This window comes from Kryptolebias marmoratus, linkage group LG14 (assembly GCF_001649575.2).
Source record: "Kryptolebias marmoratus isolate JLee-2015 linkage group LG14, ASM164957v2, whole genome shotgun sequence".
Classification (NCBI taxonomy): Eukaryota; Metazoa; Chordata; class Actinopteri; order Cyprinodontiformes; family Rivulidae; genus Kryptolebias; species Kryptolebias marmoratus.
This window is the reverse complement of record NC_051443.1, coordinates 14689558-14715027: the sequence shown is the minus strand read 5'-3', so window position 1 is coordinate 14715027 and position 25470 is coordinate 14689558. Positions and strand designations below refer to the sequence as shown.

The window sequence follows — 25470 nt, the reverse complement described above, 5'->3', positions numbered from 1 at the left end:
AAATGGCTGTACATTAAAGAGGAATAAAGCCACTGGGACATCATACAGTGCTGTTACATGCACGGGATGAATCTGCGTAAAAACAGAAAACTTTGCACATCGACTCAGTAACATCCATTCTCCAATACTCTGCTCATTATATTGCAGAATTTAAATCCCATTATATTCTAAAATGATGACTTGTAGGAAAGAATCTGCACTCATAAAATGCTCAAATTACATTTTTTTTATTTTTTGAAGTGGCTGTGCAGATTATCTCACATTAGGAAATGCCTTAAAGTGGCTATGCAAAGAACTCCTGTTTCACATTTACATATTAGTCCGTCATTCCTCCAACCACTATAAAAACTGTCCTGCCTTCTCACCTTCACTTTTTTATGATTTCCAAAATAAAAGCAGAGACTTTGTCTTACCATGTGCAGCTTTGAACTACAAACCTGCTGTTAGGTCAGTAAAATGTTGGTGGAAAGCGCTGATCACTGTCAAACTGCAACATGACAGAAAATGTCTCATTAAAACATTTAAATGTATAAATATAAAACAAAGAAAAAGCTGAAGGTGACATGGTATTTGTCTTATGGTTCTATGAGTTATGTCTGTTCCAAAGTTCTGTTGAAATTGCTTTATTTTATTGTTTTCTTGACAAGTTGTGGATAAATCACACATGTGTTTTCGGTTTGTTTGTGTCATACGTGATAAATTCCATCACGGCATCCTTACACCCTCTTTGTTTTGCACCTTTATGAAGTAAGCGCAGCATTCCAGGCATGCAAGCAACATCCTCAATGACTTTTTGAAAGCGTTTACAGACGCCCTCTGCTGATTGACGTTCCGATGAACACATCCTGTCCACCTTTTCGGAGCCGCTCTCCCCCCTTCCTCATCCCTGCAGAGCAGCCATGATCGGCGCTGTCCTCGGAGAGAAGGCCGGAAACTCGCAGTGATGTTTGCTCAGCCAGCTGGAAATTATGTGTTTGTGCAAGAGGAAGAGGAGGAAGGTGTGAGGTAGAGGAAGAAGACCAGTTGGTCATCCAGCCCTCAAAGGGATTTTTGGAATAACATTGGTTGAGCTGTTGTTTTTTTTAACAGGGTGTCCTGTATCCTGTTTGGTCTACATTTTTTAGCACCTTCATCATGACTTATTGTTAGAAACCTTTTCCTGTGTTGTTTGTCCAGGATTAGCAATAATGTCAGTCTGTGCGTAGCTGAAATAGTGCAAAATAAATTACAACCCTAATTCTGAAAAAGTTGTGTAAACTGTAAATGAACAAGGAATGCAATCATTTGCAACTCTCATAAACACATATTTTATTCCCAATACAACATAGTAAACATATCAAATGTTAAAACTAGGAAATTGTACCAATTTTTTTGGTGATTTTGAAATTGATGGAAGCAACACATCTCAAAATAGTTAGGACAGGAGCAACAAAGGATTATGATCACATAATCCTGTCACAACTTTTTTGAGATGTGTAGCTGCCACAGAATTTAATCCACAGAACTCCTCCCCCGAACACACACACCCAAAAACGGTAGTTTCTTTGTTTAAACATTTGCTAAGTTTGCTATGTTTCCTTGTTTATAAGATTAGCAAATCATTCCATTCAGTGTCTGTTTTAATTTTACACAATGTCTCGAGTTTTTTTGGAATTATGGTTGTATTTTTTAAATGATATTAAATAAAGAATGCTCTGCCATTTGAAATCAAACAATATTTTGTCATCATAGGATCTTTAATAGACTTTAGTTTTTATGTATATCACTTCATAAATGCGTCTGACATAGTGACAAAAATGCAAAATGCTTTAAATATAGTAGCAAATGTCTCTTACAGAATACATGATAGTTAAAAAAAAGGGATTAAAAAGTGTAAACGGTTTGTCTTTGTTAAAGGACACAATGATAAAGGAGTCATGGATGGCAACACTAAAGAGGTTTTTTACTGTGTGTTCTATAACGTTTTTGTGCTTAAGAAAAAAAGCTTTGCAAGGTTGCAAAGTCTCCAACAAAGGAGGTTATTCTTTCACTTTCCAGAAGACACTGCTCCTGGACAGTCCTGAGATGCCTCATTTGTCAAGCAGCCTTTTTTCTCAACTTTCTTATCAGCATCACCATGTAACACATTTGCATAATGCCTGCCCTGGTCGTTTATTTGGCTCGCCAAAGAATGAGCGCCTGGCTTGCACTCTTTCATTTCTGACCCATCAGCAGACCATTTAAAAGCCAGCTAGACACTTTGGGGGATGGAGGCATTAGAGCAGGATTGCAGGTAGAGGGTCACAAGAGGTGCTGCATTAACACGAAAAAGAAAAAATTGCTGTTGTTTTTTAGTAAAAAGAGACTGTCAAAACAAAATTATTAACTTTTAAATGAGCATTGTGCAGACTCTTTAAAGATTCCGTAAAGTGTGTGTGTTTGTCCCACGGTGGGATTCACATAAATATTCAGCACATAATCAAAGCAAGGCTTTGATACTACAAACTAGCTCATATTCCAAAAGAAAAATATATATTTCACGACACTGCTTCAGGCTGATTCGTTGCTTTGTGGCTTCAAACTCGGATACTTATTGCTATGGATTAGTCTAAAGGCATCTTTAATTCTCAGTGGGCCTCTTTTTCATCTTTGAAAAACAAAAAAATAGGTACTCTACTTGGGAAAGTTATCCCATTAAGTCATGTTTAGTCCTTTCAGAAATGTATAAAGAGGGAATTTAAAAGAAAACAACAACCAGACACAGCTCATCCAGTTATGTTGTTTTACTACAGTTTATCAATAGCCTGGGAGACTTGGGCAAAGACCTCATCGACTGGCAGCTCAGAGTCCACCTGGGTGTCAAAACAAGAAGACGTGTGTTAGACTTTACGTATGCTTTGTATTTAATTCACAGACAGCAGATCTGTCACACGCACCTTCCTCACGATGCCCCTGCTCTCGTAGAAAGCGATGACTGGCTCGGTTGCTTTGTAATACAAGTCCAGGCGCTTCTTGATGGTCTCTTCATTGTCATCAGAGCGGCCGCTGGTCTCACCGCGCTTCAAGAGCCTCTTGACCATGGTTTCTGCCTTTGCATCGACGTATAGCAGCAGGCATGGTTTGCCGATCTGGGATCGAGGAGAGTTGGCTGATTTGAGCTTTTTTTTTGTGCTCAGCAGGAGTGACTTTTTTAAACGTGAGATCCTGCAAATGCACCCACCTTCTTCTCAAACTCCTCTCCCTGCTTCACCTCACGAGGGTAGCCATCAATAAGGAAGCCCTTGGAGACGTCAGCCTTGGCGATCATAGCCTCTTTAATCATGTCTAAGACTGTGTCCTGCAAGCAGCCATCAAACACTGTGATCAATCTTTATTGTGACCTAATAATTCGGTCAGAAAATACAAACGACTTTGGATATGTGAGTGCACTCTTAGTTCTGGGCCATTTTCTTACCAGGGGTACAAGCTCGCCCTTCTGCATGATGGCCTGCAGGTTCTTGCCCCTTTCAGAGCCGGAGGCCACCTCGGCACGGAGCAGATCGCCAGAAGACAAGTGGGTGTAGCCGTACTTTGTAACTATCTTCTCACACTGGGTGCCCTTTCCAGAGCCGGGCCCACCTAAAAAAAATAAATAAATGCAAAAAGCATCAGCGCGACATGAAAGACTGGTTCAATGTGTTGGTGGCGAAGTGCTAAAACTGGCTCGGTGTACTCACCCACAACAAAGATGATCTTGGCATCTTTAATTTTGTCTGAAATCACAAAGACAAACGAGATCACGATGCAGTTTGTTTTCAAACTGAACGGGAAATCCACATCAACAGATTATATTGTAACAAACCATCTCATGAGTCAACAGTGGATGCATTTTCTGTATTTTGTTGCGCCATGTCTGCTGGTCCAACAGGCTGTTTTGACTGGATTTGCTGTGCAGTTGATTTGTGCTATTTCTCAAACTGCGTTGACATGGCAACAGTTGCTACCTAATGTCAGCAGGGCTTTGCATGGAACAACAGGAAAATGTAAGAAAGCCTTTAACTGCAAATTTAATCAATGTGTAATGCCATATTTACAGGACTGTTGAGTTACATTGCTTAGTTTTGAGTTAGATTTTTATTCTGTGAAAAAAACAATATTTAAGTGCATGATTTCTTTATTAAATGCCAAGTCCTAGGATTTTTGCATTCTGAAAAAACACCAGAAGAGGGCAGCAGAGACCAAAACACTGCATTCATCTGCCTTTGGTCTATTTAAATCGAATTCCATTAATAATGACAAAACAAATGAATATGCTCATTTAATTATCTTTAAATAGGCATTTGTCACTTTAATGACACACATGCATTAATTACCTGCCATTGTGTTGCGTCTGCAGAGTGCTTTCCTTTAACTAAAGACAAAAAAGTCAAAAAAAAGTCATTATAACACATTTTTGGGTTAATTTCATAACATTTTTGAAGTGTGTACATACTTTAAATAGGCATTGTGCTGTGTTTTTGCATTTTGCAGTCATTAAAATTTTCTATTTTAAAGTAAATACATTTGTTTTAGTTGATTATTCTGAATGATACATAACAGTAATCATACTAGGATAATAATAAAATACTCTCACAGCATTTAAGTTGCTGTATTTGTTTACTTAGTTGTGCATTTCTATAGAGTTTTGTTTTAATTTTCCTCCAAATGTTCCAAAAAATTACCGCTGCACATTGACTTTTTAAACTCCTGGCCTGAAGAAACCTCTGGAGTCTATAGAGTGGATGTGTGTTTTATTGTAATTTAAGTGTCAAGCCTCGGCTGCTGCTGGTGCCAGCTAAATCTATCAGGGTGTACAAATGAAAGAACCTGAACTTGAATAAGACTCAACAATCTGGCTCTGCACTTGTAATGGAGTGCCCCGCTTTTCTCTCTTGGCATAAAAGTGATTTTAAAAATAAACATTTATCAATTAGAGCCTACTCGAAAACAAAGATGGCCTGTGACTTCAGGGATAAGTTGACACCGTGGCTTCTTCTCCTCTTTCGAAGCAGTTTATTTACTGCTGCAAATTTAGCTGACCTGCAGCAACTCCAGCTTTTTATCTAACACTGAGCACAGGACTGTTAATTAGGTGCAAACAGCAGTGAATGTGTCTAAAGACAACAAGCACAATGGGTCTCTTTTTACTCTTTTACTTTTAGCTGACTTCCTGCCAGATAACGGAAAGAATGAGGAAGGTGGCCGGGCAGAAGTGTCAACAATTATCTTCAAGTAGCAGCTTGCCAGCGTCAGACGCCTCAAGCTGAGAAGAAGCTAAACCAGTTTCATTTTATCTGTGTTTTCTTTAAAGATTTCTCTTGTGGTGTGCACTTTCTGCTCATTGATTAGCTACATTTATTCATAAATCTCACACTCAATATATATTTTAAAGCCAGTGGAAGGAAAGCTGCCATTTGCGTAGATAAAGTAAGCTGTTAGGAACGGATACTGTTAAAGAAACGTTGCTCCATGGATTAGAATTGAATTCAGTTAAGCAGAAGAGCGGCGTAAACTAGTTTGTTCAATGATAGCGCCTCAGCTGTGGTGGTGGTGGTGGTGGAGGTGGTGGGGCTGTGTCAGGTGTCTAGTTTTATGTCGGCACACATTAACCCCGTGGCCGGGGTAAATGTCACTTGAAGACTGGTATCTGAGTCAGCACAGAGCCTCTTTGGGAATCCCACCCTGGCCTATTATGGTGCCATCCCCTGAGTCCACTGCCTCTTTGGCATTTTGGACCCGTCCAATGGGTTTGTCCTTGGAAAAGGAGTCCATGCTGGAAGGAAAACAATATGTGGCATTCCTGCAGTGTAATGCTTTTAATTGGGAATAAAAGTTTGAGTTGTGCTACTTCTCCTTAACACTGTATATTTTACTAAAACACAAATGAAGCAACAAGTCAGTTAGTTGCAAAAAAGAATAAAATGGTGGATAAAATGAAATATAATTTGAGATGCGTGTGTCATTTTTTAGGAATTCTTTATGTTTCAAACTAAAAAATGACAATCCTGGACAGACCACAACTCCCACCCTAACATCAGACCGTCCCGCCTGTCCCACCCTTCATGTCTTATTGCTGTTTTTTAACATGCTGCTAAAAAAAGACTCAGTGAGTCTGCAGCTGTCACCGGATATTGTATCAACCGTTGAAAAAAAGCGCATGAAGATGAAGCCCCGGCCGTCTGCTCCTGAAGCGACGGGAGACAAAACAAAGCATCCTCCTCCTACATTCTCCATGTAGCAGTTAATTGAGATTTTCGGCAATTTTAATCAGGCGCACTGTCCCTTTAAGGGGAGAAGCGGGGACTCTTTTGACGTCAGAGGACTTGGAGATATTCCATGATGTTTGTGAAAGGATGGAGCGTGTGAAACCTTGTTGCTACTGTTGTGGATGTGCCTGGATCGGAGAGCGGTCTCTTCGATTTGCAGGACGTCCAAACCGGAATCAATAGCACTCAGGCTGTAATCGGCTGTTAAAGACCTTTATGGAGGATTAGAGACCAGGCAGTGGAGTTAAATAGCTCCACAGACTTGGATGAAGATGACCTTTAATGGCTGCAGGGGTTAGCAAGATGCTGATGTGCTGTCAAATTAATAGCAGACTGTCTTCGGTGAAACGTCACAGCGAAAATATGAAGAAACTCTTGTTAGTAATGTTTTTTGTTTTGAATTATTTCTGGGAGTGGCAAACAAGAAAAACAGGCTCAACACCGAAAACATCTGGATCCTTTTTAAATTGTCGACCACTCTCAACTGTGACAGAGCAGTGTCCGCAGAAACAAGAGGACAGTTCACAATGACACTCAGTTATTCCTTTTCCATCCCATTAAAGAGCCACTCCCCTTCCCTGCCCACATATCTCTGGCATCCCTCTGTTCACCACTAACCCAGTCCCAGACATTCCTGCCTGCTCTTCCTCTATTCAGCCTTTGTCCTTTCGTACTGACCTCGCTTTTCCGCGCTGTGGCTTGAGATCCCAGTGAAAGGGGGCTGCCGTCCCTGGTTCCCCGTGTGTCTGCACAGTTCCTGCTGCACGGCAGCCCTCCCTCCCCCATTCGATGCCTTTTTATAGCTCGGCTGAGCCTGCTCAGTCTGCGCTGCATTCTGGGTAGGAGGGAGCGAGAGCAGGCGAGGAGAGGGTTGTAGGAGGGAGAGAGGAGATGATGAACAGGAGGACGCAAGGGGGACGGGGGAGATTAGAGGCAGGGGGAGAGGAGGGAGGACTGAGACACATGAGCATTAAGTGGTTTATTTATCTTTGCTTGCTTTTTTCAGTTTCTGATATGAAAATCAGGTTTTGTGTTACAGTTACAGGAACAAGTTGAGTGGTTAAGAAGAAGTACAATTCAAAGTGATAAACTAAACTAATTTAAATGTGGCAGATATTATTTAAATATGGCAACTATGACATTTTCACTGAAAATACTACTGTACACAGAAACTATTGTGGCCTGAAATGAGAACCATCATGCTGAATTTCCTTCTCATAAATGTGGAGTTGAACTATGCACTGTATATTTACTCAGTTGCTCTGAGACTAACAAATATCTGTGTGTTTTACTGAACACTTTACATTCTTACCTAATCTTTATTACACAACTATAGCTGGAGTTGGCCAACAAGTCTAGTTAGCCTTTTGTGCTTTGTTCCACTCAAGATCTTGAGAAATCCAGTCCGATTCAATGAACTGCGTTGAAGTCACATAAAGAGATGTGTTCGAATGCATCAAATATGTATGCAGCTTACACACCAAGAGTGTGTGGCGCTTCCTTATTTCTCTGATGCTAGCATAAGGAAGTGGTTCGTGCAGAAACTTTTAACAAACAACACCCATTCAAATGGACATCTGAAACGTTTTATTAAAAGCATGAGGCGACATATTCATGTCCTCCAAGGGAACATAAATACAAAATATATTTATATGTACAAATTATGGCAAAGGTAATCTGAAGCATTCCAGATACTTTCTATGAATGTTAAATTACAAAAAAAAAAGACAGAAACGAAATATATTAACTGCAGCTCCCAATGTATCGAGTACTAAAAGAGATGAATAAAATCTTACAACATGATCCAGTCCGGTTCATCATTTAATGCTTCTAATGCTATAAACGTTGATAAACGAAGATCTGAGGTATGCACTACTTCTGAATAAAAATCAAGCCTCAAGTTAAGATAAAAATGTTTAGTACCATCAAACAGATGCTCTGTAGGACATCTTTTTCAAACTCGTCTATCTGGAGTCCGTACCTCATTTGCTTAGAAAAAGTACTTCAGACTTTGCAAAATGCTCTCCAGATTTATGGTGCAGATTAACAAAACAAAAGATATTATCCTGAACTGTCAGGCCTCAGGTTGCCATGTCATTATTTTTACTTAGGGATGAGGATTGCCTTTTAGACTCAGTAATTCACAGATGTAATAAAAGGTTCTGACCACAAAGAGGCAGTCTATAATGGCAACATAATGTGAGCTTTTATGAGCTCTCCAAAATTTGACACTCATCTTTCGGTTTTAATGATCTGGTAACTGAAAATATTTGCTGTAAACTGTAGATTGCTGACAGACTTTCAGATTCTAAAGGGCAGCTGAAAGAAAAACTCCACGTCATTAAAATTAGGAAACATTTAAAAGAAACATTAAATTAAGCTTAATTTAGCACACAGTTGTTGTTTTGTTTTTTTTTTAAAGTAAGAAGCTATATCATTTGCTCAGTAATCTTAGTTACTGCATATTTTTGTAAAGAGGGAAATTCTCATAATTGCATACGAGTAAAAAATATAATTTTGTCAGTATTTTTAATTCAAACAAATATTTTACTTTTTAAAAAAAAAGCAATCTGGTTGTCAATTAGTGAAAAAAAAATAAAGTGACCGAAGCATTTTAACACTCAAAAGCCAATACTAATACTGTTACTGCACAAATAACACTCTTTTTTTATTTTAACCAAAAAAAAAAAGCAGCATTATTGAAAGAAATTTTGAAATAAGTTTGTCTAAAATCAACAGAGTTCCTGTTTTTATAAAATGTCAGTGCACACCTGTCAACAACACTGTTTAGATCAAACCTATGTGACTGTCACAGTTCACACTGCGGGTCTCCACATCGAACTGTACATCCACCGCCTTCTTCAAAAAGCACATCTGACAGTGGGGAATACAATCTCGGGTCTGAAGAATATCGTTCAGATTAAGGCATTAGATTTTGTATATACACTGCGTTTCGTTTGTTGTTGTTTCACTCCCAAATGTTTCTGTGCTGCCCCCCCATCAAGGCTTTATTTTGCATGTTTTATTATATTTGCACACAATTAATACATCAAGCGACATTAAATGGGGCACCACCTATTGCACATGTAATTCGTCTTATTAATATTCTGGTTAGTTCACCCTTCAGTGCTGTCTTTGAATGTCGGCTCATCGCTCTTTAACTTTCTATGTTCTTACTTATTTTGACATGATGTTGTGTGGCATTAGTCACCAAATTCTAGCTTGGAAAGCCAGCGGGTGGCTCCGGGTCAGGGGACTGAGGGCTGTCCTCGTCGTCTGCGGGCAGATGGACTCGCTGCTCGTCCATGCGCTTGGCCTGTACCCTCTGGATGAGACTGAAGAAGTCCTCATCGGGCACGGTGGGGGCATGAGGACCTGCCTCTGGCGGAGAGCACCGCTGATCATCGATCCTGGAGGACTGGAGTCACAAAGATGGACACAGTTAAATACAGACCGACGGGGTTGAGGGTTTTCAGAGACTGATCCCAGTGCTGATTTTTAGAAATCAGAACAGCTGATGACTGATTTATGAAGACAATTGGACTGTTTTTGACATATAGAAACAACAGTATAAAATTGTACCAGATTTTAAAAAGGATAAAGCAGTGAATAAAGACATTTGCGCCAACACTTAAAGTAAGGTAAATGAGCGATGACAAGCAATGACATCAATGGCTATGATTCAGAGCAAAAGACTAAACATTTTAATTAGCAAAGAGTAAAACTAAGAACAGTAAATGGTAAAAAAAAACCTTAACATTCAAATCAACTTCTATTAGGAGTGGAGATTTTTGGACACCTCACAATTTGGTTACAATTCAAAAGGCTACGATGCGATTTTAAAAGAGTTGGGACTGCATCTTGATTATCAGATTACCTCATCATGTTTATCAAAAACACTGAAACTGAAGTACAGAGACAGAAATACAAACTTACAAACTTCAATAACTGTGACTTACATTACATAAAAAAACAGATTTATATATTTTCATGTCTTATGAAAAGTGCACAATAACATAAAAACCCTATTATTCACAGGCTGACCAATAATTAGCGTAGATGCTAATGAAACACTGAAAACACCAGAGAAAAGCTAACACAATTAGCATTGTGTTTATCACTGAAAATTTATACCAATTCAAATTAGGTCATGATAGCTTCAACTATTACTTGCAGACATATTTTTCGAAACACACTGCGGTCTGTTTCAGCTGCAGCAAGTCTACTGCCCCCTGCAGCAACTACTCTGCTGACTTTCTTAAGGAGGCAGCGCAGATTAAAGTTAACTAAATGAATTTTTGACATTTAAATATCAATTCAGAATTGCCTCCGCCTGCGATGCATCTAAAATGGATTATAATTCCCATCTTGAGCTTCTATTAGGTGTCGCATGAAAGGCACCCTCGCTGCAGACACAAGGGTGCCGTGTTAAGTGTAACAAAACTGTGCTAGCCTCAGAGGTGACTTTCTTTTAATCGGCTTAACATGTTCTGGTTGTGGCCAAATACAGTTATCTGAAAAAAATAGCAAAAATCAGCCCATTAGTGTGCCTCTTTAATTAAAATGTATAAGCAAATATGACAAGATGAAGTGGATCATTTGTTGTTTGGTGAAAGACCAGGCAGCAAATTAAGTTTTTGAGATGACTAAGCCCCTGAGTTTGTCTCATAATGGTGTCCTCACCTGACACTTTATAAGCATGTTGAAGAAGTCGTCACTGGGTTCTTGATGGTCTCCCTCGCCAACCAGATGCCCCAGGTTGTTATGTGTAATCCGAAGGCCTGGAAGGTTTCCGACACTTACACGCTGGTCATCAAGACGACGACTCTGAGAGCTAGCAATCAAATCAAAGAGCTCTTCAGTCTGGGGAGAAGTAGTAACTGCAGGATCTAAAAGGACAGGAAAATAATAAAAGAATGTTAAAGTCTCAAGTGAAAATGATGGAGTTTTCCTTGGTGAAGAATGGTTAAGAAGAGCTTCTGATGTCCATGAAACTGATAAGACATCAACCAACCTATCATCTCATTCAGGGTTGGCGTGTTTGCAGTTCCCTCGCTGCCGTCTCCGTTCTGCGGCTCGTCAAGATGGCAGCGCTGGTCATCCATGCGGCTGCTCTGAAACTTGCTGAGGAGGTCAAAGAAGCAGTCCTCATCAGAGGGGTCACGGCCCAGCTTCTGAAACACAAATATCAAAACATTTCGCCTTTATTCGACCTGAACAAAGATCATCTCTCTGCTCCCTTGGGATCCTGTCAGTTGTCCATCTTTTGTGACTGGGATAAAGACCCCCCCCTTCTTTTAGTTACTGTTCTTTCTAAAAGGATAAGACAGGATGCAGATTACTCTTCTGGATAAACTGATGAGGTTCGGTGACTCCATTTGAGAAGCTTGCTCTACAGGTGAAATAATTAACCTAAATGTATATGAGCTGCATAATAAAGACTTTCAGGACAGCCTTGTGTGAGGTACAATCATCTGATTAGCACACGAGGGATGGCCATCCTGAGAATACCTTGGCCTAGATACTGAAGGTGATACATTTAGCATGAAAGAAACATCTGGATCAGGTGAATATGGTGACACAGATGGAACTAATAAGCATCTGGAACTGGAACTCTAATTGGCTAGTTTTGTATTTAACTAAAAAAAAAGCTTGAATAACTTTTCACTGCTTGACTGAAGGCTATTTATGTTGCTTTGACCTCCCTGCTAATCAGCTTGACTTTGCCGTCTTTCCATTTTTTCTTTGTCACATAACAGCAAGCAATTATCTCCTTTTGCACTGACTTTCTGGGATGTAAAAAAACAAGCTGCAGGTGTCAAAAATCAAGCTGCTGATCCAAAAATAACCGAACTTCTGAATCAATTCGCTCAACTTTTAGATCAAAGCTAAAATATTTAAATTAAAAAAAAAAAAAAAACACATTTTCAGCTGTATCTTTAAACAAAATTTACACTTAAATACTGTTGAATTGCACATATATACATGCACATATAAAAAGAAATTGCTATTTTGGAATAGTTTTTACATGACATAAAAAATTTAACTTTAATGTTTCAACTCTTCTTAGCTCTGATCGAAACTACCTTGAGAGAATAAATTACAGTAAAAAAAAAGTCAGTTCACTCATTTTGATTATGTAAGAAATTTAGCATTTTACTAAACAAGTTATTTTAGAAAAACATTAGTACATTAACCAAAAATGAACAGAATATTTGTTAGTATCTCTACTAAAATTTAGACAGGATTTGCAGTACTTGACTGTAACACCAGGGGGAGCGTCTTACTGTTTAATGGAACAAAGTTATAAATGTGTTAGCCATTCAGGCTCACATAAACTGTAAAGCAAACATCAGATCCCTGCAGCCCAGGAGAGAGCAAATATCAGGCTTGTGTCTCTTTACTGTCAAAGCTGTGCTCAGAATTCTGCAGCTGAATGCTATGAAGCTCCTCTGCTGGCTGCGGGGGTTTAGTGACGTACAGGAAGAGCCTAATGGCAGATGAAACATTTCGTGCAGCTCACCCTGAGAGCACAGAGCAGCTGTAGCCACTAACACTGCGAACAACCTGCAGGGCCTAATTATCTGCTCCCAATGTCATTTCAACTAAAAAACTTTTTAAAAAGGATGCATGCCCGCACCATTGCAGTCGTGACATTATATATTAATAGCTGTCTTCAACTAACAGCTATTTGAAACAGTGAATATTAAAAACTGGGCAGCTGTTTCAACAACTAGGAGAAAAAACAAACATTGTGTAATGCTTTTCATAAGAAACTTAGTATTATGTTGCATTCTGTGGGGAAATCACTGAAGGCAATCTTATATTTAGCAATTACCTTTTAGTATTTAAATGTTAAATTCAAGGATTAGGTGTTCACTTTAGAACAGTTCCCAAAGTTGGGGTCGAGAACAAGTGAGGGGTCTTAAAAATTAAATAACATATATCCAGAAATCAATGATTGCTAACAGTACATTTTAGGCACAATTGCCCTAAAATAGAAAAACTGTAGTCATAAATTGATAGAAATTAATATAATACCAGTTGAGGCAGTTTGTGCTGTTATTATATATTAGATAAACTGACTTATCATCAATGTTTGTACACTTTAAGCAGCAATAAAGGAGGTCACAAGTTTCTGCCACTGTTGTTTGATTGGTCAGAAGCTTTAATATTTCTACAAAATCCATCGACTTTATCATTAAAATAACATTTTCAAAAAACAAGAAGTTCCTTTAATAAAAATCCAAGTTCAATTGAGCAACAAAAATCTAAGCCAGCTGACTTTATCAATGAGCTTTTTCATTTACTTTTATGTCACAGCTACACAAATCAAAGTAACACTTCGAGACAACAATCCCAGTGTACCACAAAGACACATTAACATATGGGAAGCCCAAGCATAAAATGCTGCAGAAAAGGTGCAATAACTTTGTCTTGAGCAAGCCGTGAAGTGGGACAGCAGACACCAGATTTCAAGCAAAGTTTCATTTGAAAAACTGTACAACTGAACTAAAAAGAAAACTGAGACATTCTTCAGACACCCAGAAAACAAGACTCAAATGTACTGCGTGTACAGGCAGTAAAACTCACATAACTTGATGTTCTATTTACACTCCACACCAAGCATTAAAAGTAAATAAGCACCCTTCTCGAACCCTTCGCACAGTCTTGTTATTTCAGCTGAAAAGCAGAAGTAAAAACTTCTTACCAGGAGCGCTAATTCTTTGTCCTTTATCTCTCATTCCTCCCTGAGCACCACACGCCTGAATCACACGTCCCTCTGCTCTGCTTCCACCACCACTCGTTCTCTCCCTCTCTTTACTTTTCTGCTGTACCCGACCCACCGCCCTCTTAATTTCCTCGCCTCTTGTGTCCCCTCTCTTCCAGGCCTCTTTTGAAACGACGCACTAGCTCTCCGTCCCTCTATCGCTCCCTCTTTCCGCAGCTCGCCGGCAGGCCATTTCGCTCCCGGTCGCCCACTGTGGGAAAACAACTCATTATGGGAAGCTGGGCGTTTGACCCCGTGGGGAGGGTACCGGTTCTGTGATCAAGGTCACATTATCAGCTGAGAGGCAGAGCTGTGCTCAGCTAAAGGGAGGAGGGGAATGGAGCACAGAAAGATGAGTGCAGGGGTTTAATCATGTGAACACGGCTTACCTGCAGATCAACTAGCTTCAGAGACCAACCGTTCTTACACTGTGAAGTCTAATCAGGTGTAACTAAAGCAATTTTTGTCCTGTGTCCTTGGCCTCACAGTCCTCCTGTGAATTTTGTCGCTTCTAACTTGATAATGTCCAATTAATCAAGTAGGCCAAATTGACAGAACAAGAGAGAAAAGATGACAAAAGATAGCAATGAGAAGATAAAAAAAATGAGAAACTAGGATAAAAAAAAGTGTAAATAAATGCAAATACATGACAAAAGGTGTCTCCTCCTAATTCACTGCAGTGTGTCCTACATTCATGGTCAAAGCTTCATCCCTTACCTGGTCCTTTCAAATTTAGCTAAAGACAGATGAAAAACAAGACATAACTTGATAAATAGTGCCCCAGTTTTTTCAACAAAACTAACTGAAAATGCGGATGCTGTATACAAAAAGAAATATTAATTTTCCATCAATCCAGGAAGGGTAAAAATGCATCTTAAAACAGAAAATAATCATTTGCAAACCAGCACTCAAGAGAGTTCCTGGTCTTCACAAAAGTGAACATTCCAGCAAGTTTATTCCAAGGCCAGAAATTAAAAAAGCTGGGGGGGTGGGATTAGGAGTGCATCTCAAACTAAGGGCCTTGAAAAGCTCAACAAAAGATAAAGTTCACAACAATATAATCAGAAAAAGACTAAACAAGTATGGCTTGTTAGGAAGAACTACCAGGAAATTATATTTCCTTTTAAAAGAACAAGGCTTAGGTTTGGAAAGTTACATCCGAGCAAATCTCAAGATTAAGTCCTTAGGTCAGATGATACCAAACAGGAGCTTTTTATTGCCCTTCCACTCAAGTTACTAAGATATCTTTAGCCATAATCAGCCCTTCTGATCAGTATCAGGAATTGTTTTTGACATAATGTCCATGTAAACTGGAAAATGAAGACATTCTGGTGCAGTTAGGTCTGCAGTACAGCGCCACCTTCTGATTCAAAATGGAAACACAAAAGTTGAACTCTACGCTGTAAAATGACAAAATACAAAACAATGGTCATGACTACTTAATTACAAAAGGACAGAACGCAAAGTTGTAGCTTTGAGAACAGACGGTGATGCTTCACATTCAGAAAAAAGAAACCTATGTAATCACCAGCTTCAGGCTGGTACTCAAGATTAGTTGCATCAATTCTGTTTGACAATTTGACATATTATTAAATACTATTAATCGGACCTTGCCTTGCTGAATTATGACATTAGCATCACAGAAAAGTTGACCTTCCTTAATATAAACTAAAACTTTCAGTATTTTATTCTATTACGTGTTTGTCAATTTATCCTATAAATATTCAAAGAGTTTTTTTAATTAATATTAGGGTTTTTGTGAATGTTACAGTACCCACTGTCCCCAAATTTCAATTTTGTTATTTTTTTATTACAAAAGAAAGTTTTTTTTATATTCAAAGAATCTGTCTCCGGGACATCAAAAGCTATTACATTCAGACTAATAGAAGTTTGAAACAACCTAAAAACATTACGGTTGTGGCCACAGCTGTGGCTGGCCCAGAGGAGGAAACAAATTTAAAACACACAGTCATCAATTGACTGTTGTTGTTGTTGTTTTTCTTTATCACTGTCGAATACCAAGACTAATCTGTAACACAAGCACAATGCTGTTCATTTATTTGCATGACTTCGACACAAATCATCACCTGACGAGCATGACTTTGTGCTTGAGACGTTCAGGCTGAGCCTCAGTCTTTTAGCACAAGTCTTACCTTTTAAATGGTTCACATGTAAAAAAAAAAAAAAGAAAGAAATAAGTCTGCTTGTTTCATTACAAAGAAAGCCAAAGATCAGATTTTTAACCGAGCAGAAAGAACTCAACATTGAGCTAAACACGGCTGATACTTTATCAAACAAACCTGTGTTTTATGCTTGTTTTTTTGTTGTATTTGTACTTCCAATGTACACATGTCAAAAACTGTAAAATACACTATTAGGTGGGTGTTGATCTGTTTTATTTACATGGCATTTTCAGATGCCTAACCGGCCTTAAAGGAATGCCAAATCTGAAAATTGGATATGCTTGAGCAACATTAAGATTAAGAAGATTTACTTCTGGATGCTATTTCTACTTGCTTGAGATAAACCATTATGACTCAGCCCAGTAATTTACACTTTTTACCCGCCTGTCAGCCAGCTGATTACAACAATTACCATCATTACAGGATGAGAGCATAATTAGATGCTGCAGGGGCCACAAAGTTATGAGGATACAACAGCTGCGAATAAACAAACTCATTAAGAAGCTAGTTCACAGCAAACGGCTAAATGCTATTAAATGAGAAGACGCTGTTATGATGCAGCTGACATGTTACGTAACACACAATAACCTCAATTAAAACTAAAAAAATCTGCATTTTCACAGAAAATACAGCATGAATGCCAAGTGCTCGATGAATCTGCTGAAATTTGTTGAAGAAACTAAAACTGAATTGTTAGTTAAAACAAACAGGACAAAAGCTAAAACTGGCAAAACTGGAGCTAAAATTTTCAATTGGCAAAACCATAGCTAAAATCAAAGATTTGCAAAACCATAACTTCAAGCTAATATAAGCAAAACAGTAGCTAAAAACTTAAATCAGCAATAGTGTAACTAAAAGCTAAAATTAGCTAAATGTAGCTACAAGCTAAAACTAGCAAAACTGTAGCCAAAAGCTAAAAGTAGCTTATGGAGACAGTAAAGCAAGTGAAAGGGAGTCTACAATATGTACAAAATATATACCGCAAAACAATAGTGTGCATGCTGACTCAGCATTTGCACAATTAATGTTCAAATGTTTTATTGATTTAATTTTTTTATATACATATTTCCCCCCAAAGTGCAGCCCTGAAATATTAAACAAAGTAGTTAACTGATAGTTTGTTATCTGTTAGACATTTTAATGAGAGAAGTGAACTAAGTGTGACTGCAAGAAGGAACTAAATAACATTTGTTGCTCATTTTGTTGGGCATAAAATCTAATTTACCCTTACCGTCTTAAGACATGAGAAATAAGACTATTTGTTCAAGGTTTTAACAAAAATAAAAGCTGCAATTAGAATATGAATATTTATGTAGTTATAAAATTAAAATCCTGGCTATAAGCTCGTAGAGCAAATGTGGTTTTAAGAGTAGAAAATGTAATAAAGTAGCAAAGCTACTCACCGAAACGGGAGGCGGGACTTGAACAGTGATGTCATCAGTGTCTACGGGCGAATCCAACCAGGGTCTTTCGTCTGACGACTGACTGTCAGAATAGCCTTTTCGTTTACCAGCTTCTGAGAGATGGCTTTTAGATCTTCTTGGTATGCTTTCCAAGTTTTGGTTGTCCCCATTCTGTAGAAACAGAACACTTTGTTAAAAAGAAACTAATGAATGTGTGCAGAGAAAAAGCAAAGCGTATTTCTGCACCTTATCTGAAGAGTACTTCCATAGATCCACACTGTCCATGCTGTTTCTCTTGGTAATTTTGGGTCTTGCTCCTTCAGAAAAAAAGAAAAAAAAAGTAAATAAACATTACATCACATAGCAGCCAGATGCCATATTTCACAACTTGTGAAAGCAACACACTCTGAATTTGTTTTAGGAACCATTTTGAGGTTACATAGTGCCTTGAGTTTATCTTTTTATTTTGACAAGCTTATAATTTCAGTGGTGGTCTCAGGATACTCAAACAGGGGTATAAAGCAGACAACAAGACAAATAAACTGATTAAAGCATCTGTAAGCCAGCTTTGATCCAAAGAAAAAAAAAGTAGAACATGGGTGTGAGTGAGTATCTGTCCTGAGGAAGGTTCATGAATGCAAACATTATCCAAGACTGCCCAGATATGACCGCCTCTCTATACTTCCTTATATATATATATATATATATATATATATATATAAGGCTTCGATACCCAGATGTGGAAATTGTAGGATCATTTGATTTGGTTTGATCATATTTAGCCTCAGTTCAGACATACTACAAACACTGTCTCACCTAAAGTTAGTTTCACATTTTATATGGTTTCTGGTTAGCTTGGTCAAGCCCACTGTTTGTCAAACACAGACATTAAAAAAAGGTTATACATGGAGTTTTAATGTGATCAACAAAATTCCTGTTTATCACCAAATCAACAAAGTTTCAACACGAGTTCAAACCTGCGTCTTATTTCTTTTGGCCAACCTGAAACCTTTGAGGATAATTGCTGTTTGCCTACATTTCTATCAGATAAAAAGCTACAGCTTCATTTTGTTTTAACTGCAGACTGGCCAGCCCCTATTTTTAATGCACTTTTAAACATAAACACAGATGCAAACAAACATTTTGTTTTTCCCCTTTGCCTATTCTCTGTTCCAACTTCTTCACAATGCATAAGAAATTAAGAAGTTCTGAGCAAAATTAATTGTTTTTGACAAGATCTGTGTTATATTAAAATTTAAGTTCTTTAAAATGCGGAATGAACTATTTTTATAACTAAAGGGCAAAGTCTCTGTTTTAATGCATTTTGAAACTTCAAATGGCAACTACGCCACCTATTCTATCCAAGTATAATTAACTTGGACAATGAGTGACATTATTTTTTTGCCAAAATGATGTTAAAAGACAGAACCAAACTAACCTTGCATCTCAAACTCTGAACTGGAGGGTGAAAGGTCGCTCTCATTGACTCCCAGAGCCTCCATCAGCTGCTCCACGTTCATTCTGGCCGTCAGCTCCCCGTTTCTGTCTCCAATCTAAGTTTCAAAGAAAGAAGCAGGAACAAAGAGACACGCAGTTAGGGTCACATGCTAGAGAACCCACTCCTACAAAAAAAAATTAAAAAATCAATTATTTCATTGACTTTATCAGCTTGTTAAAACATCTCACTTCTCTGGAGATGTCCAGGTGCTTTCGGGCGTAGTGGAGAGCCTGTTTGTGGTTCCCCGAAGACACGTATGCATTTCCCAGACTCCAGCAGGCACGACCCTCACCGACCCTATTGAGAAACGGACATATAGATGTAAAGAAAAACTCAACTTTTAACCTTGTTTACATGTCTATATGATGTATTTTTATGTTTTATAAGATGAATCATAAGAAAATCCTTAAACGTTATAATGAGGATTTCCATTCTCTGTAGAACCAACTCAGAAAGACAAAGAGAGACATCCCTATCCCTGGAGTTTCAAAACTGCTGCTGTGCCCACTACCTTGGCTTTCTTTATGCTCACTCTACCTGTCATTGAGCTGCTGGGCTATACACAGGTGTTTCAGGTGGTAGTCTATGGCCCTCTCGTACTGCTGCAGCAGAGTGTAAGTGTTTCCCAGGCTGTAACAGGCCTGAGCCTCCATCACCTGGTCCCTCAGCTGCCTGGACAGTTGGAGGGTTTTCCTATGAGACAAAAACAAGAGACTAAGTAAGAACCAGGATGCTAATAAAAAATGAAGGTGTAGAAGAACAACAAGCCAAGCAAAAAGTGTTTTGCTTCAACATCTCTCCACTAGATGTCAGACTGCGCTCCCTCCTCACCTGTAGTATTCTGTGGCTGCGTTGAACTGTCCCAGGAATATCAAGGCATTGCCGAGGTTACTGTAGGCTCGCCTTTCAGCTGCTTTGTCTCCAAATTCTTTAGCAATGGATAATCGCTGCAAAAGACAAAGCAGTAAAGTCAAATGGCATAAAATTTGTATTTTCATTTTGTGTGAGTTTAACAAATGATAGAAATCTTCACCTTAGTGTAATTTTTTTCGATATTTTACAGTATTTTTTTGGTCTTAGTGTACAAACTAAGGCAAATATTCAACATTCAAGCTCTGCTGGGCACCTTATTTTCTGACCACAGGTGCATCTGCAGCACTGATACATCAAATCACCCACCTCTGATTCTCTCTATAAGCAGCGTGTTCCCCTCTGAGGCACACTGATAGATTTGTAATGGGAAGGAGAGGAGAGGCTGGTTTCTTGCACACGGAAAGAGGTGGTTTACAATAGAGAGTGACAGGAAAACACAGGAAGAGATCGCCTGAAGCTATACTTTTCAATGAATCACCAAGAAACCAATTTCCTCCTCCTTTTTTTTTTAATAATGGAACAGTCTCAGCAAGCTGACTGCCAGTGCAGCATGAGACGGATTGTGGTGCACTGAAAAACGCATCCAGATAAATGTTTCTCAGAGTAAAGTATGTTTACAGAAAATAGGTAACAACACTGCCAAATGAACCAGGCGATATTTTCCCATTTGTTTAAAAATCAGACTAAACAAAACTAGATGTGTTATGACTGAAGCAAAATACTATTCAAATGAGAGTCAGTCTTCTCCCCTCTTGAGCAAATGGGCTGTTTTGCATGTAAAATATTAGCCAAACGGACACCAGAAGTAAGCAAACGTGAAGATCTTCTCTCAGCAAGACATAAACACATTACTTGTTTTGGTTTATTTTTTCACTAAGTGAAATTTGAAGAACTGCAAACACAAACACAAACATTGCAAGCAATTCAAACATAAAAGAAAAAAACAAACAAACAACAACGTTAAACCACTGCGGGTTACAGAAGCACACACAAGGAGGTGAAATCATGTCATGTTGCAGTCTGGCTTCAGGGAGGGTGACTTCTGCCCGGGAGTTTATGAACACAAAGCAGGAAACTGAAACGCCCTTGAAATATCTTTTAGGTTGCGGCTACAAACCGAATGCACAAAACGTGCTGATCTGCTTCGGTTTGTGCATTGTGTCTAGAATTAATGAAACTGCAAGATTTGATTCATTTTGAATGTATTTAATTTACAATTCTCTTCGGTGAGAAAACACAGAGTCCCTGAACAACTTCAGAATTAATTAAACTGCTGTCTGAGGGAGGTGACTCATCTCTGCACCACAATGATGCAAATATGATGCCGGTAAAAGGTAAAACTTTGACTTTTTTTTTTTTTTACCTGGCGGTGAAACTTGATTGCTTCAACAAAGTTACCCAGCAGGTAGTGGGTGTTGCCCAGGTTCCCATAGGCCCTCCCCTGAGCCGCTCGGTCCCCAAGCTCTTTGACCAAACACAAGTTCATCCTGCAGAAGTCGAGGACAAACATTTATAAGCAGCACATTCTTTATATGGAACACCCAAGTATAACAAGTATTGCATTTCTGTTGCTTATTCAGCTGTTTTTCTGTTTTATGTCTTTATATTCAGTTCCAAAAGAAATAAATCAAACAACTGGACTTTTATTCTGCCCACATGAGTCGCAAAATGTCTTCAACTATAAAATAAAAGTCCAGTTATTTTGTTTTTAATTTATTTTTGGATTTGACATGTCCTGAATGACTGAGAATCTACATATTTGTATTCAGTAAAAGTGTAAAGAATATTTATCCATTCCTTTTATTTATGGTTTCTTGTGTTTGAAAATATCTTTTTACAATTTTTTGTTTTGTGTAAAACACTTTGGCCAATGGCAGCTCTTTTTAAATGTGCTATATAAATACATTTGATTAGATTTACTTACATATGATAAAAAGGTTATTAATTGATACAGCCACGGTTTTTTCCCCCCTCACTGACATTTTCTCCTCTCAACATTGAAGTTTTTAAAGCATTTTTGTGTAGTGTTGGTTATTGTCTAATTTTGCAAACTTTGGCATTTATTTGCCAAGGACAATAATAAAACAGCATCTGAGAGGTGCTGCCTCTGATCTTCACACCTGGACTTCTTGCATTAATTTACGGCAGGTTTATATACTAAGTGTGTGGCTTAGAAACTAGTTTATGACGCATCGCGATGTAGCCTTGATTAGTTTAGGAATGTAAAAAAACTGATTGTTATTTAATGTTAGTAACATCATGTTGAGGAACACAAAAGGCAGAACTATGAAGTATTAAGTTAAGTATGAAGTAAGGATCATTTATGGCAGGCACAAAACAGAGGGAACCAAGGTGACTGACCGAGACATACAAACAGCTCACTCAGTGTGAGGAAGTACTTCTATAAATGACCTTGACAAGAGCAACACTATGCAATTTGTGTACACGTTTCCACACAAAGAAGGAAGAAGAAAAAATAGCTGGTAGTAGCTACTAGCTTCTACTGCTAACCGGAGTATCAAACAATTCATAATCAAATTGAACTGTGAGGTCCCACTCCTAATTTTTTCCCACTTTTTTAGCACACAGTTCGCTGACAACTGTGACAACATTTTTCAAAAAGCCCGAACAAACTCTGTCAGACATGACGGTGAGCTGTTGTGTAGAGTAGACACATGTGCCACTGGAAGGGGAGAGCGTGTAAAGGAGCAGGCAGACTCTATACTTCTGTTATTATGCTTGAAATGTCAAAAAATATATATCAGAACAACTACTAATCCATATTATTATTCTTATGTAGTACATCTAACTAAAATGAGCTGCACCATTGTTTGCTTTTTGTTTGGTTTTACATGACAGACTAGAATGAGATGTTTATCATGTTATTATTTTTACCAGCATCCATTTGTGCAGATATACAGAGCCATGTGTCACATTGTGTTAAATGCACTGCTCATGATACGTACTCATAAAAGTCAGTAGCTTTCTGCAGTGTGTCCCTAACGTCAGCTGGCAGGTCTCCTGGTTCCTGGGGGCAGCTCCACAGCTGCTGCTTGCCCTTCGCGTGAAACACGTTTCCGATGTTATACAGCGCTCTGGCCTCTCCGACCTACAACGTTACAGTAAAGGAAGACTGGTTTAATCACAGCAGTCTGGGTTGTTTCAGTCATATAATTTTCATCCAAAGTGTTTCACTTTTGTGTGTCTATTTGCTTGAATCTTCATTGGTTAGTTTGAAATGCACCACTCTACCTTGTCACCCTGCTCTTGAGCAATGTCCAGATGTCTTTGGCAGCAGACGACAGCCTCATCAAAGCGTCCCAACACTTTTAAAGTGTTACCGAGGTTACCGCTGGCTTTTCCTTCTCCAATTCTGTCTCCTATGGTTCTGAGAAAGGGAAAACACATTGCTGTATTTAGTGATGGTGATACAGATGACTTCCCTCAGTTAATTTGGTGATTAAACAATAACTATTAAAGATGCTGTAAAGGGGTTTAATTGGGACATGCTGCAGGATTTATTACACAGCGTTATTTGCTTACTTCCAGGGATCAAGTCCCAGTGGTCCTGGTGAGAATGTAATGTAACAAGGTAAACCTCCCAGGGGTGTTTAATCACTTCCCTGCTGAACTACCAGCTGCACTCACTGCAGGAGAGCAGATTACTCACAAGCTAAATAACCAGCTTGTAGTTGCTGACTTTTACTATACAAAAGTCCACTAATGTTGTCCTTCCTGGTGGCCTCTTTGCATCTAATTGTGCTGTAAAACTCTGTTGGAAAAGGTTATCTGAAATTACCTCGTAAGGCAGCTGGATTGTCAAAAGAATTGCACGATAACCCCGAGAGAATCGACCTTGCCAGGCTCCGAGCTATGCATTTATAGCCAAGATATAATTGTTTGGAACAATTAGCTTCCTACGCTGGCAGCAGCAGGTGGCTTTTAGTCTGACAGCACTTTTAGGGATATGTGGAGAGTCTTTCTTCATAAAAAAATGTTTCAACTTTTCCCCTGTGCTTACTGGCTTTGGTAAAAGTTACATTTACCAATTTGCTCTGCTTATTCTGCTTCACTGAACTGATTGTTGACCCTTCGGTGCATCAAATAACAGCCATTCTTAAAACATATCACTTAGACATGTCAGGAAAAAAACTTAGCACTGAGTAGATCTGTTTCTAGAGATAATAAGCTGACTGCAGAAATATGAATTGCACCACTCATCTTTCAAATGGTGCCCATCTAAAGAATTATACTCAAAGCATTAATGAAGCCACAAAAGAATTCCTGCCACTTCATTTGTTATTAATACTTGCTGGAAATGATGGTTCAAAAGCATCTTTTTTTATTTGTGATCATGTTTTTTTCCTCTTTGTAGATTCTTCATAAACCATTGTTTATCGTTTTGGAAATATCTGTACTGATATTTATATTTTCTTATAATAATGGCAAGTGTTACATTTTTAGTGTGAAGCTGCTTCTGTATTCTATTATAACATTTTCAGACAATGAGATTTAAGTCAAAACTGTACACCTAATGGACAAACATTCACCTGGCCAAGGTGAGGTCATGTTTGTGGTATTCCAGGGCTTTGCCGTACTCCTTGAGGTAAAAGTAGGCGTTGCCGAGCTGGCTGTAGATGGCACTGAGGGTCTTCAGGTCTTCCGTGCCGACCTGGACGGCTGCCTCAAAAAACGCAGTTCCCCCTTTAAAATCTCCAGCTTTGCAGAGCCGCTCTCCTTCCAAGGCCAACTCCAAGCAAGAGGCCTCCATCCTGAGTGATGCAAAGAAAAGTAAAAAAAAGAAAAGAATCAGCACAATTCTTGTACAGATAACAATGTACAGTAGCATACATACAATTACAGTGGTGGTGCAACATCATCCTAAGGTGAAGGGATGGCAGTATCACCATGACAACACTAAGGTCTGTTGCTGTTTCTGTGGACGGTTGCCTCAGCAACTGAGTCTAAGCTTTAAGATGGATACCTTGAGAAGATGTTACACTTTTCACTCTTTTCTGCTCACATCAGTCTAAAGTTCTCTTATACTGATCATTACCTTTGTAAAGCTACTGAAAGTGCGTAGCTTTTCATGATCTGACCGTTGTCAAACCAAAAGCAAACCTGTTTTCTACGTCGAGAAAACACTTTGCAATTACTTTACAACCATTTGGGTTGTTAAAAACATTTCTACAGACTGTATGTAAACAACAGTCAGCACAAGCACAAGTATTGTAACCAGAAAGTAGATACCCAAGGTTCATTGTTTAATCCAGGATCAGGTAAAGACCAGCTGATTTAGTTGTAGCTCTAAACTCCACATAAGACACTACAGGTGCTGGTCATAAAATTAGAATATCATGAAAAAGTAGATTGATTTCAGTAATTCCATTTAAAAAGTGAAACTTGTATATTATATTCATACATTACATACAAACTCATATATTTCAAATGTTTATTTCGTTTAATTTTGATGATTACA

The 25470-nt window shown here is 38.5% G+C and overlaps 2 protein-coding genes across 3 annotated transcripts in view; both read right to left on the bottom strand.

Moving 5' to 3' along the window:
- Positions 1-1293: 1293 nt before the first annotated feature.
- On the bottom strand, positions 1294-7089 carry ak1 (adenylate kinase 1). The gene is made up of 7 exons (XM_017407924.3): positions 6942-7089; positions 4332-4369; positions 3696-3731; positions 3434-3597; positions 3200-3316; positions 2916-3107; positions 1294-2831 (listed from the first exon to the last, which is right to left on the bottom strand). The coding sequence occupies exons 2-7, from the start codon at positions 4336-4338 to the stop codon at positions 2766-2768; spliced, it is 582 nt and encodes a 193-aa protein (XP_017263413.1). The 5' UTR covers positions 4339-4369; positions 6942-7089; the 3' UTR covers positions 1294-2765.
- A 738-nt stretch (positions 7090-7827) lies between these two features.
- Positions 7828-25470, bottom strand: part of gpsm1b (G protein signaling modulator 1b) — a 19436-nt gene continuing 1793 nt past the window's right edge. The window contains exons 2-14 of one of the 2 annotated variants that reach the window (XM_037979400.1): positions 24542-24763; positions 23244-23379; positions 22958-23100; positions 21355-21478; positions 19950-20065; positions 19656-19811; positions 19307-19415; positions 19059-19173; positions 17867-17937; positions 17621-17791; positions 11278-11437; positions 10947-11152; positions 7828-9681 (exon numbers count right to left, since the gene is read on the bottom strand). In XM_037979400.1, the coding sequence (XP_037835328.1) occupies positions 9481-9681; positions 10947-11152; positions 11278-11437; positions 17621-17791; positions 17867-17937; positions 19059-19173; positions 19307-19415; positions 19656-19811; positions 19950-20065; positions 21355-21478; positions 22958-23100; positions 23244-23379; positions 24542-24763 (1930 nt within the window). In that variant the 3' untranslated portion in view covers positions 7828-9480. Of the gene's footprint in view, positions 9682-10946; positions 11153-11277; positions 11438-13974; positions 14237-17620; positions 17792-17866; positions 17938-19058; positions 19174-19306; positions 19416-19655; positions 19812-19949; positions 20066-21354; positions 21479-22957; positions 23101-23243; positions 23380-24541; positions 24764-25470 lie in introns of those variants that run through there. The other variant, XM_037979401.1, reaches the window with a different exon arrangement.

What these genes read in the sequence shown, in the direction of transcription:
- ak1 (XM_017407924.3), bottom strand. An exon ending in CAAGATCATCTTTGTTGTGG is followed by an intron (nt 3,598 to 3,695) that starts GTGAGTACACCG and finishes TATTTTTTTTAG; the next exon opens with GTGGGCCCGGCTCTGGAAAG. An exon ending in GCAGGGGCATCGTGAGGAAG is followed by an intron (nt 2,832 to 2,915) that starts GTGCGTGTGACA and finishes TTTGACACCCAG; the next exon opens with GTGGACTCTGAGCTGCCAGT.